The sequence below is a fragment of the Chenopodium quinoa genome, unplaced genomic scaffold (assembly GCF_001683475.1).
Source record: "Chenopodium quinoa cultivar QQ74 unplaced genomic scaffold, ASM168347v1, whole genome shotgun sequence".
Taxonomy (NCBI): Eukaryota; Viridiplantae; Streptophyta; class Magnoliopsida; order Caryophyllales; family Amaranthaceae; genus Chenopodium; species Chenopodium quinoa.
This window is the reverse complement of record NW_018743032.1, coordinates 2,131,118-2,144,039: the sequence shown is the minus strand read 5'-3', so window position 1 is coordinate 2,144,039 and position 12,922 is coordinate 2,131,118. Positions and strand designations below refer to the sequence as shown.

The window sequence follows — 12,922 nt, the reverse complement described above, 5'->3', positions numbered from 1 at the left end:
GAAAGATTCTTGATATTTATGTGCGTAATTTTGATTAACATTATGGCATAAGCATAAAAAGGTACGCATTGGAAAGAGCATCTGTAATGCGTCAAAACATTGGAAATACACGTAGGAAAGACCAGAAATATTTTTCACAACTAAAATCGGAAAGACGCTACGAGAAATCAAAGAAATTATCGAAGATTGAGTTTGTCGCAAAGCGTAAGAACTGTTGCATGGCGACAATGACCAACGCTGGACGGCAGCCCTGTCACTTTGTGACAGAGTTGCCGCCAGACGTTGGCTATTGCCGTCTAGTGACAGCCTCTGGTGATTTTGCGCTAGTTTTCTATCTTTATGTTTTGACTGTCTTGAAGATTTTACTTCAATTCATGATTAAGTTTTTTTCGACCTTTCTGAACCCATTTGTGTTTTATGTGGTTTTAGCCCTTGGGAATTCACACTCCGTCCACCCTAAGAACGCTCTGTGCAATAATGGGTGCACCAACCCATCTAAGGTAAGGCTTTCGTGCGATGCATCCGGACTCTGAACCATAGACCCTCTCGGAAACTAAAATCCTCAACCTTAGAGAACTAGAGTCATGGTTAGGTGGCAAACTCATTGCATCATGTTTTGACTACTTGACTACTTATGCATGTCCTACTTATGCATACCTTGTTTATGATTAAATTAACCCTTTGTTTGTGATTAAACTAACCCTTTGCTTTGATTTGTTTCTTGTACATATGTCTATATATACTAACCCAAGGACTAAAAAGACTTAGTCTAATTAATTTGGTTGATTAATATGACCCCATAAAGTATAAATATGCTCGACCTAGAAGAATTTTGGGCTTAAACCTTCGAAAGAATGATTGAAAACCAGTTTTGACACGCCACTTTGATCTATGGTGCAGAATGATGGTAACCATCGCGTCTCGACAAGCTTGTCATTCTGCGATATGGAACCATCGTCCTACGACAGTTCCATCGCCATACGATGGTTCAGTCCTTCTTTCCGAGTCTTCGCATCGAGTCCCACTATCACGATTAACCGGTTTAACGTCTGTATATGGTCTTTCCTTGGTCTTGTATGAGTCTAACCACATGTCTAGTCATATGGTCATCACATGAGTCTTGTAAATATCACTTCTACTCACAAGTCTTTGCACACACCTTGTACATATATTTTTTCACACCATGACCATGTCTTAGGTCCATGTATGAGTCATCCTTTAAGTCATTTGAGTTGAGGGTCCTTCCTATTCCCGAAAATTTCCATATCCTTTCACAAATACATCTTTTCCCTTTACATCACTTTCCATATATTACATACCCTGCACTTTCCTTTTTAAACACTTTCCACATTCACATACTTTTCCTGTACATATATACCACTCTACATACTTTACTCCTACATGCTTTCCCCATGCATATCATTCTCCCTCATACATCATGTTCTTTCGGGAATTTCCTTATCTATGCATGTTAAATCGAGTTTGAGTCGTGTGATTGACAAGAAGTTTCCATGGTTCCCCTTTTTTACAACGTTTGGTCGAGGAAAGAGGTCGATTAGTTCGAGACAACTCCTACATACAAGAGATCTTCTTTAGGAACACGTACGGTTCGAAGGAAGAAGAATCCAATGGCGGTAAGTAAGGAAGACGTTGAAAATCTCCAAAAGACCATGGAAAATCATGCCGAGCTTGTTAAGGTACTCACCAGTCAAATGGAGAAATTTGAAGATACTAATAAATAAAATCCACCAGAGACCATTAAGTATATCCAAGAAGGGATAAGCCAAGTCTCCAATGACTATAAGTACCTCGATTTAAGTTCCAAGGGACTCTCACTAGACAAAGAACTTCTTTCGCACAAGTTCTCAGCCACTGACATCCCTAAATTCAAAGCCACTGACAATCCTTACTTTCACTTAAAGGCTTTTGAGACAATCATGGAAATCAAGGGGATTTATAAGAAAATCTTCCCCTCACTTTTCTCTCTTTCCTTGGAACCAGTATGCCAACAATTATACTTTTTGATGGATTATGAAAAAATTGCTACTTTAGATAGTATCAGGTAGGTTTTCATTGAAAATACAAGTGTAATGTCCAAATGGAGACCGACCATAGAGAGCTCGAGATCCTTAAGCAAAAGGAAATGAAGGTTTCACGTACAACATTTTACAATAGGTGGAAAGAGACTTCCGCAATGATGATCACTATCTCAAATGAAAAGGAATCTGTGTGGATATTCATTAGAAATCTCCAAGATATGTACCAAAGGCACTTAAAATACTAACTTCTAAACACTTTCAAGGCTGTCTACAATATAAGCATTAAAATTAAGGACGACCTTATGAAATCGACAGTTTGCTAACAATAATAATGCGAAAAGAAAGAAGAACTACCATCCTTCTTCTTCCTCTCTCATTAATGAAGTACTTTCTACAGACACTCCTAAGCAGAAATCCAAAGGTCAAAAAGAGTGTTTACTCCTCTTGGCATAAGCTACGAGACAACCTTTGATAAACTACACCACAAAGGACTGGTGATGCCTAAAGGATCTATCAAAGATCCAGTCTCGGAGGCTAGACCACTTAAGTGAGGTCCTAATAAACACTGCAAATACCACCAAGGAAGAGGCAATGATACTGAGAAATGTTGGAAACTCAAAGAAACTATCCAGGATTTGATTGATGATAACAAAATTTCTGAGGTTCTAGCCATCACAGAAGATCCAATAATCTTTGATCCTTCTCTTCTCATTACACCTATTGATGAGCCCATGATCGAAGAAGTCTATATAATTGCTATTAAGGAAGCGACCATGACTGAAGAGGACGAAGAGTTTTTCTTAGATGCCACCGAGGAAAACTGAGCAAATCTAAAAGAAGACGTTGATAAGCTCCAAGATTCCGTTGCCAAGATTATGAGTATGGTGGAAGACCTTGTGAATCGGATATTAGTCCTTGAACAAACCCTCATCGCTAAGATTGGAAGAATGAAAAGAACGTCCATCCTCTTTCTTCCCATCAAAGATTAAAGAAAAAACTCAATGCTCCTAAGCCGCGGGTAAAACGGACCATAGATGAATATACCCCAATATTAATGACTTATAACGAAGCTTTCGACTGCCTCCATGACCAAGGTTTCATTCATCCCATTAGTCCAATCCAAGATCCAGTACCTAAGAGACGGTCTCCTAATTGGAACCTAAATTCCTATTGCAAACACCATCAACATAATGGTCACATTACCAAAGAATGCTTCATCCTTAAGGATCGCATTCAAGACCTCATTGATTCGAATTGGCTTCATGTTCCTCTGACCAACAAGAACGCTAAGTGATGATAAGCACAAAGCACAAGGCAGACTTCAACGACAAAATTTCATGATTCTTTTTTTATTCGTGTTTTCCCCTTTCCATCAATAAGTCTAGCATAGGCACCCTCCATCATTCCTTAGATTTACTCTCATGAGTTTGTTTTTTTCCCTTTTCTATTTCAATAACATGAGTGTTTACTTTCCTGCATATGGTCATTGCATTGCATTTCCTAAAAAATAAAAAATAAAAATAAAAGAATAAAAATCCACGTTGAACTAAGAACAAGGTATACCAATAATTTGAGACACCCCTTTTAGCCACATCATATTACCTTCACCTTTAAAAAACACAATCTCTTTCGATAAACCACTTTGAGTCTCGTCTAGTGATTGACCTTTCTTTTCCTACCCACATCTACCTAACCTTGGGATGGGATGGTGTGTACCTTATGCAATTTTCAAAGCCAAGTACAAAAGCTTGAGTGATGTTTTTATCAAAGTACCAAAATTTCAAAAAAGCAATAAAAGTGTGCAGAAGGGCAAGTGTTCCAATGTCCTTGATATGAACACATCTCGGATTGCGTCTCTTATCGAGTGCTCGGCACCGTGCCTGTGAAATATGATTGCCAAGTGAGTGATAGACCGCATGATCGGGATTGCCCACACTTATCCAAAGAAGATTCAAGTACAAGTCTTAAATTTAAAAAAACAAAGAAAACAAGTTCAAAAGCGAGAAAGCTCAAACATACAAATATCAAGATTCAAATGCAAGGTTGCACACCTTGGGGGCTTATTTTGGGTCTTGGGCCTTTATCCCTTCTTCTTTTACCTTTATCCTAACCCCTTTACTACCCTTGAAAGACCTGCTTGAGGTGTACACATACTTGTGCGAGGTTCGGCTAGAGCTACGTCCGGCTTGATTCCTAATGGATATGTATGCAACCTCACATTGGGGTGCGGCCATAATAATTATTTATCACGTTCAATCACATTCATGCATGATCATATCAAGGGATCTCCAATGCTCATCCCTATTCGTTTAAAGCTAGACTTGAGGGATTGATCCCTACATCATTACCCTACCCAGCCTAAGATTCACCATCATTTGACTCTCCTCAAAATATTTCTTCACACCCTTAGTCTATGTAGCCTAACCGTAGTGTCATTCTCATACACATCACAAATACGTAGCCGAATAATCCTTCCCTTAGGAATCCTTTGAAATGAAATTTTGATACAACTCTAAAGCATGCCTTGTCATCTTAAAATCACTCATTATCATAATCAACATCGCATCACAAAGTATGACGTACTTAGCCTTCGAGCCTAAGTTACCCAAATACTTTCATTATCGGATCATCAATTGAGATAGTCTAGGATGCTACAATCCTTGCACTATGAAATACAATTATTAATACATACACTTGGTTAAGCTCATTCAACACGCATCATTACTTGATTCATTATTTTTCATCTTTTTTCCTTTTGGGGAAGTTAAAAAACTTCTTTTTCATCAACAATTTACCACTTTTCATTTTAACGTCTTCCTCTTTGGGAGAAAGTCGGTACCCTCCACAAAAATGACTGAATTTATTTTGCTTTTCTACATTTTTAAGTCGCACAAGCACAATCACAACACAACACACACACAAGCTATGCACATTGAGTCATGTCGTGTCACCACATCGAGTTGAGTCTACACTCTACACACATAAGTCATGCACTATAAATCATGACGTGTCAAATCACATCGAGTCGAATTGAGTACATTGAGCCATACATGATAAGTCAAGAACACCAAGTCTTAGGTTAACCCAAAGAAAACCACCACCAAAGTCCTTTGGTAATATTTGATTTTACAGAATACACCTATTCGTCTAAGCTTCCGTTCGGAGTCAATCGAGCAATCTTGCCATTCATTTCACCCATTCATCAAAACTTCTGTTCGGAGTCAATCGAGTAATATAACCATTCATCCTTTTCAAAGCTCTTATGTTCAGAGACGTGTGGACATTCCTTTCGAAAAGCTCTTTCATTCAGAGACGCGTGGACATTTCTTTTCAAATATCTACTGTTCAGAGACGCATGGACATTTCTTTTTAAAGCTCTTTTGTTCAGAGACGCGTGAACTTTTCTTTCAAAAATCTTTTGTTCAAAGATGTGTGGAAATTTATTCCAAAGCTCTTTTGTTCAGAGAGGCGTGAACATTTCTTTGAAGCTCTTTTGTTCAAAGACGTGTGGACATTCATTTCAAAGCTCTTTTGTTCAGAGACGCGTGGACATTTTTTTCAAAGCTCTTTTATTTAAAGACGTGTGGATATTTCTTTCAAAGCTCTTTTGTTCAGAGACGCGTGGACATTTCTTTCAAAGCTCTTTTGTTTAGAGACGCGTGAACATTTCTTTCGAAGCTCTTTTTTTTAGAGACGCGTGGACATTTCTTTCAAAGCTCCTTTTGCTCAGAGACGCGTAGACATTCCCTTCAAAAGCTCCTGTGTTTAGAGACGCGCGAACACATTTCAAATTAGCAACGGTCCTTGAGAATAAGGAGGTTGTCACCAGATTCGAGAAGACAAGTCAAAGTGAAGTGGTCTTCTACAACTGTCGTTGAGAATGTGGAGGTTGTCAAATTAAGATGTCACCCAGAGACGTGTGCTCGGCAATCCCAGATACGCGTTTCTTTCCCCTTAACTTCTTTATACGTGGAACTAACATTTTCTACAAGTATCGATGTTAAAAGGGATAATTTAGGAATGCAGAACGTTCTGAATCATTCTCTGTCCCTTTTGACTTACTTTGAATTTTGTTTTCAAAACTTACGTTTCTCCAAACTCAATCAAAGTGAGGGATTTAGTAGACACCTGATTGTTTCTCCCCAAAACCAAACCTTGTTATGAGTACCTTTCACGTTTTGATTGACGAGTTCGATAAAGAGTTGAAGAATTTCGCAAGTTTCCTTAAGCCTTTACCATATCTTTAACCTTACCCAAAGTGGTTTTAATAGTCATTCATTTCGTGTCTTTAAACCCAAAATCATTCATTTCGTGTCTTTAAAATCATTCATTTCTTGTCCAATTTATAAAAGAGTCCAAACTTGATAGTTTTGGTCCATGTTATCAATCCAATTATTGTTTATTTGGATTGGGCTTGAAAAGAGTTTTTTAACGATATATCATAAGCCCAAATCCGACTTAAATCGAATAAGTTATGGCCAAAATACTAAACCGAGCCTAAATCGAGCCTAGGTCCACCTTTAGTACGGCCCAATGATTATACGGAGTCTAAATAATTTATTTAGGCCCTATATGATCATATTCCTAATCTTAAATTAGTTAGGATCCTCTAGAATTTTCTAGAAGGTTCTAATCTATCCTTTCCGAAAAGATAAAGCTCAAAGAAGTTCGAGATTGAATAAAACTTCTCATATGATAATCCTTGTTCCATCCAAAGTCAAAGACGTTCGGATATCTTTTGCAAACATAATTTCATTAGAAATAAAATTCCTTCTAAACTTTGCGATAAAAGTTGTTCTAATTTATTTAGAACTTCTGATCTTTTTCTGATCATCTGACCCTCTTTTTCCCTTATAAATAGAGGTCGTTTTCCCAATTTTCAAAGCAGCTGGAATCACCCGAAATTAGCTACAACCATCAAGAATCCCTATCAACAATCAACAATTACCATCATTAACTATTATCAACAATCATCATCAATACTCAAATTTCTAATTCCCATTTTCTTAGCCTAACACATTCAATATTCATCCTAATCATTCACCATACTTCCTTTGGGCGATTCGAATACTCCAAACCATACTCGACGTTGTCTTCGACTTCGGCGTAAAAGGTTGATATTTCTAAGGGTTTGGTCCCAAATCTATATTTAAATTCCTAATTAATTTAGTTTATTGTTTACTTTATAGATTTCACTTTCTTGAAGTTTACTAACGTGTGTATTGTTTTACTAGGAAGAAGGTCGAGTTATCATAGTAAGTAATTTAACTACTTAATTATTCTTTTGATTTTGAATAAAAATCATGCTTTGGATAACTCTTTGATTTTTATTATTAGTATAATGTTTAGGATAACGCTTTGATTTTAATCCGATTTAGGTTTAACATGATTTTAATTCATGTGATCACCAATATTTGATTTGATTGTGCATGAATAATCAACCAACATAGATTAAACAGGTTTAGGTTTAATTTGATGTATGTATGTTGATCGAATATCGCACATGAATATCAATAAGAATCAAGTAGAGGCATATCTAGGGCGGGTTTAACTTCTTTAGGTTAGATTCGTACCATCATCCCCGAACATCTAGTTATGGTTCTTGACCACTATGGAGTTAGCAATATCCGTGATTGTAAATGGGGTGTAACCTTCACAATCGTGAATGGTTTACAAGTTCCTAAACATGTTGACGACTCTTTTTCTGTAGATTATTTTTCTTTGAGCGCCGCCATACTTAAAAACATGACCCACATGTAGGGATGACGGAGGTGAAAAATTCCCTACAATAAGAAAATAAAATTTATACTAATTTAGAGAAAATATTTGTATATAAATATTTTAAAAATACTTATGTCACAAAAATATGGGGTATTATCCCCTACTCACAAAAAGTTTCATCCCTAGAACTTGCAAAGAAGCATAACTAACTTAACATTCAAAGTAAAAGTAGAAAAAATGAAAATAGCAAGAAACTAACTTAGTACCTGCTTTGAACAACTCAGGGTATTTGAGTCACATTGACTCTTCGGTTTTCCATGTGGCTTCCTCGTACTTTTGACTTCTCCATAAGACTTTCACTAAATGAACCACTTTCCTCCTAAGAATTCGATCCTAAAAGTCGAAAATTTGAACTGGTCACTCGTTAAAAGTCAAGTTGGGTTCAACTTCAATTGTCTTAAACGGGATGACATGAGATGGATCACTATGATACCTCCGTAACCGTGACACATGAAATATGTCATGGACCGTTGACAACTCATGCGGTAATGCCAACCGACAAGCAACTTCCTCAACCCTTTCAAGGATCTCATAGGGACCCATACTTTGGACTAGACTTTCCTTTCTTACCGAAGCACATTACCCCTTTCATCGGAGATAAATTCAATAAGACCTTATCCCCGACCTCATAGGCAATAGGTTTTCGCTAGAGATCAACATAATATTTCTGCCTATCTTGTGTAACTTTTAACCTAGCACGGGTCACCTTTACCTTATCAACAGTATCCTGAATCAATTCTTGTCCTGAAACCAAAGAGTTGCTTATGTCGGTCTAGCAAGTAGGAGTGCGAAACTTCCTCCCATAAAGAACCTCATAAGCAGCCATCTGGATACTAGCCTGATAACTGTTGTGGTAGGAGAATTCTATAATACATAGAGATTTTATATCATCTGCTTAGATGAATTCTATAGGTCTAACATTACTAGCAATAAAATGTTGTGTTTGTACTTTTGTGAAACTCGAAGTTTCCAACCTAAGTCTAAACTGCATCCTCTATGCAACAACATTAATTTATAGGGTAAGTTACACCTATAACTCAACATGTTATTGCTAAACCATATCTTACAAGGACAATCACTAACTACGTCAAGTAAGAATTTGGGAAATTTTCAAAGCATAATTAATATTTATCAATCAATTAATTATATTAAATTAAAATTGTGAGAATTAAATGTTAGAAATTATATGGGATCTAACAAATATTAATTGCCATTTTGATGTGGTGCTCCTGCAGTGTTCTGTGTCCATCTCTCTCTCTCTCCTGGTCTTGAGCATTTAACAGTAGATATTTTTTTTTTTATTATTTATCAATCAATTAATTATATTAAAATTATGATATGAATATTATACATGCTCTCGTAATAAGATACTAGCCTGATAACTGTTGTTGTAGGAGAATTCTATAATACATAGAGATTTCACCCATGACTGCTGAAATTCTAAGGTACAAGCACGGAGCATATCCTCTAGAGTTTGGTTAGTCCTCTCAGTCTGACCATTAGTAGAAGTATGAAAAGTAGTACTCAACTTTAGCTTCGTGCCGAACGCTTTTTGCAAAGCAACCCATAAGTGAGACAAGAATCTCGGGTCTCGATCTAACACGATATCCTTTGGAACACCATGAAGACGTATGATCGCATTAGCATAAACCTCGGCCAACTGCTCCATTAACCAGTTTTTTTTCATAGGAATGAACCTAGCAACCTTGGTTATCGGTCCACTATCACCCAAATAGCATTCAATCCCCTAGGAGTTACAGGGAGACCCATCACAAAATCCATGGAGATAGAATCAAACTTCCATGCCAGAATAGGTAAAGGTTGAAGAAAACCTCCAAGCCTTTGATTTTCAATCTTCACCTTTTGACAGACCAAGAATTGAGCCACAAACTCGGCAATCAACTTCTTCATACTTGGCCACCAGAAATTAAAATTTAAGTCCTTATATATATTATCACCCCCAAGATGAACTAAATAAGGAGTGTTTTCAGCTTCCTCGAGAATCTTCCCTTTCAACTCAACATCATTAGGGATACACTAACGACCCATGAGCTTCAGACTACCATCATCACACATCTCAAAATTTTCAGCTCGACCTTGTTCTTTGGCTTCACGAATTTTCTTGAGTCTCGAATCCCTCGTTTGCTTATCTCGCAGCTCTTGGTACAACTCAGGTTCAACACTCATCGCATTCAAATAGGAATTAACATATCCTTGAGGCACCATTTCAATGTTGAGCTTACAAAACTCTTCGCACAGGCCTTTAGGCAAAACCCTAACTACATTAAAAGACTGATTGCCCTTACAACTCAATGCATTTTCTACCTTGTTTGCTTTGCCCTCACGATAATCCAAAGACAAATAATAGTCCTTGATTACTTCCAACCACATCTTTGCCTTATATTCAGGTCCTTTTGAGTGAAAATGTATTTCAGGCTTTTGTGATTTGTGTACATCTTGCATGGAACATCGTAAAGATATTGTCGCCATATTTTGAGCGTGAACACCACAGCAGCAAATTCAAGATCATGAGTGGGGTAGTTCCTTTCTTGAACCTTTAACTTCCTCGAAGAATAGGCAATGACCTTTCCCTGCTGCATCAAAACACAACCAAGACTATTCTTTGAGGTATCACTATACACTTCAAATTCCACCCCTTCACTAGGCAAGGTAAGAACTGGTGCAGAAGTCAAACTCCTCTTCAATGATTGAAATGCCTCTTCACATTCATCGGACCATCTAAACTTGCAGTCCTTGCACATCAACTTGGTTAGAGGTTGTGCTATCTTGGAGAAGTCCTTCACAAAATGGCGGTAATATCCAGCAAGACCAAGGAAACTCCGAACCTCGGACGCATTCTTAGGGCTTTCCCATTTTATCACAACTTTAACCTTTGTAGGATCCACTTTCACACCCTCCTTGCTAATGACATGCTCTAGAAAAGCAACTTCCTTCAACCCCTCTCATGTTCTTCTTCATCCTTAGAATATATGAGGATATCATCGATGAAAACCATGACAACACAGGTATCCAAGTACTCATGGAAAGTACGGTTCATTTGGTCCATGAAAACAACAAGTGCATTAGTGAGACCAAAAGGAATCACTTCAAACTCATAATGCCCATATCTGGTGCAAAATGAAGTTTTCGGGATATCTTCCTTCTTCACAAGGATTTGATGATACCCTGATCGCAAATTGATCATGGAAAACACACTTGCGCCCTTCAACTAATCAAACAGGTCTTCAACCCGTGGTAAGGGATACTTGTTCTTGATTACCTTATTTAGTTCTCGATAATTAATACATAAGCGCATGCTCCTGTCTTTCTTCTTCACAAACAACACCGGAGCACCCCACGAAGATACACTGGGTGTTATGAAATCCTTATCAGTCAAATCCTACAATTGTGTCTTCAACTCTAGCTTGCAATTCAAGAGGAGCCATCCTGTATGGAGCCTTAGACATCGGAGTAATACCAGGAACCAGATCGATACTGAACCCCGCATCCCTTTCAAGCAGAATGCTAGGTAACTCCTCAAGGAAAACATCAAAGTGTTCCCGAACAACAGGAATTCTCTTGAGTTAATCTTCGAGAGATAAGTCTTTAACTCTAAAGAGAAACACCATATCACCTTTATGTCGAAGCCTCTTTATTCTCATTGCAGACATGATCTTCACATTTTTCTTCAACATAATACCAGAGTAGAAGATACGACAAAACACTATTCTAATCACAGCAGTGAATGGCTGCATGGTACTTCGATAACCAGTCCATACTAAGGATCACTTTAAACTCAATCATAGGAAATTCCTTAAGACCAGCACATAATTTAGACCCATAGATAACCACAAGGACTTCCTTAGACTCACGATGGCAGGAAAAATCCTCTCTCAAAGGAAGAGTTATAATAAATTTACAGGAGAACTAGAAGACAAGTTAGATTTAAAAATGAATGTGCTAGCAATAAAAGACACAACAATACTAGAATCAAACAGAACATAAGCAGGAACATTATTAATAAGAAATGTACTCGTCACCACATCAGGCTGAACATCGACCTGTTCTTGGGTCATGCAATAGATCCTGTTCCTTGGAGGAGCTGATGAGGGAGTAGGCATTGAGCCACTAGAACTAGAAGAATTCGCCTTATTAGGACACTGAGAAGACTTGTGTACATCTTCCTTGCAAAGGTAACAGGTTATGTTAGTGCCATCACATTTCTTCCCCGGATAATGGTCTTTGCCACACTTGTAGCACTTCTTTGAGACAAAACTTTGAAGAGTACCAGAACTTTGCTGATTGCTACTCCTTCCAGCATTATCAAACCTCGACTTCTTGGTTTGAACTTGAGAATAAGGCACTGAAGGTCTCCTTGCAGATGCAGCCTTCGTAGCTTCTTCCTCAATTATGGATGCATGGATACTACGAGCAATCTCATAAGCCCCTTGGAAAGAAGCAACGCCCGAACTCAGCACATGGGTTCTTACTCTAGGATCCATCTTCTTGATGTACCTTTTTACCGTTTTAGCTTCAGTAGCAACGATAGAGGTAGCAAAATGGGACAATTCAGTAAACTTGTCCGTGTACTCCTGGATGGATAGGGAACCCTGAGATAGAGAGAGAAACTCTTCCTGATTTTCCCAACGCATTTCATCAAGGTAAAATCTCTCTTTCAGTTTAACTACAAACTGGGCCTAGCCGAATCCCGATATAGCCACACATTCATCCCTGAATGTAACCCACTAGCTGTTAGCTTCGAGCTTCATATAATAAGTACCATTAGCTACCCTTTCCTTAGGTAGGCAGCCGCTGGCATTGAACAACTTTTCCAATTTCTCTTAACCAACCTTCAAGTACCACTAGATCAACAGTGCCATCATAGGTGGGTGGACGATGACGATCGAATCTATCAAAAGTGGACTGGTGTAGGGAATTTTTCAACTCATCTTTGAGCCCTACTGTGATTCATGCTTTTAGGCATGGTGGAGTTCCAAGGAAAAGAAGCTAGATATAAAAGAGTCGCCACCAAGTTTTAGGAACGTGTAAACCGTTCACTGGTGTGAAGGTTACACCCCAATCACGATCACGGAGATCGCTAA

The 12,922-nt window shown here is 38.0% G+C and overlaps 1 protein-coding gene across 1 annotated transcript; it reads right to left on the bottom strand.

Annotated features, from left to right (window-relative positions):
* Positions 1–11,209: 11,209 nt before the first annotated feature.
* LOC110730435 lies at positions 11,210–12,472 on the bottom strand. The gene is made up of 3 exons (XM_021910238.1): positions 11,741–12,472; positions 11,447–11,569; positions 11,210–11,398 (listed from the first exon to the last, which is right to left on the bottom strand). The coding sequence occupies exons 1-3, from the start codon at positions 12,470–12,472 to the stop codon at positions 11,210–11,212; spliced, it is 1,044 nt and encodes a 347-aa protein (XP_021765930.1).
* Positions 12,473–12,922: the final 450 nt, after the last annotated feature.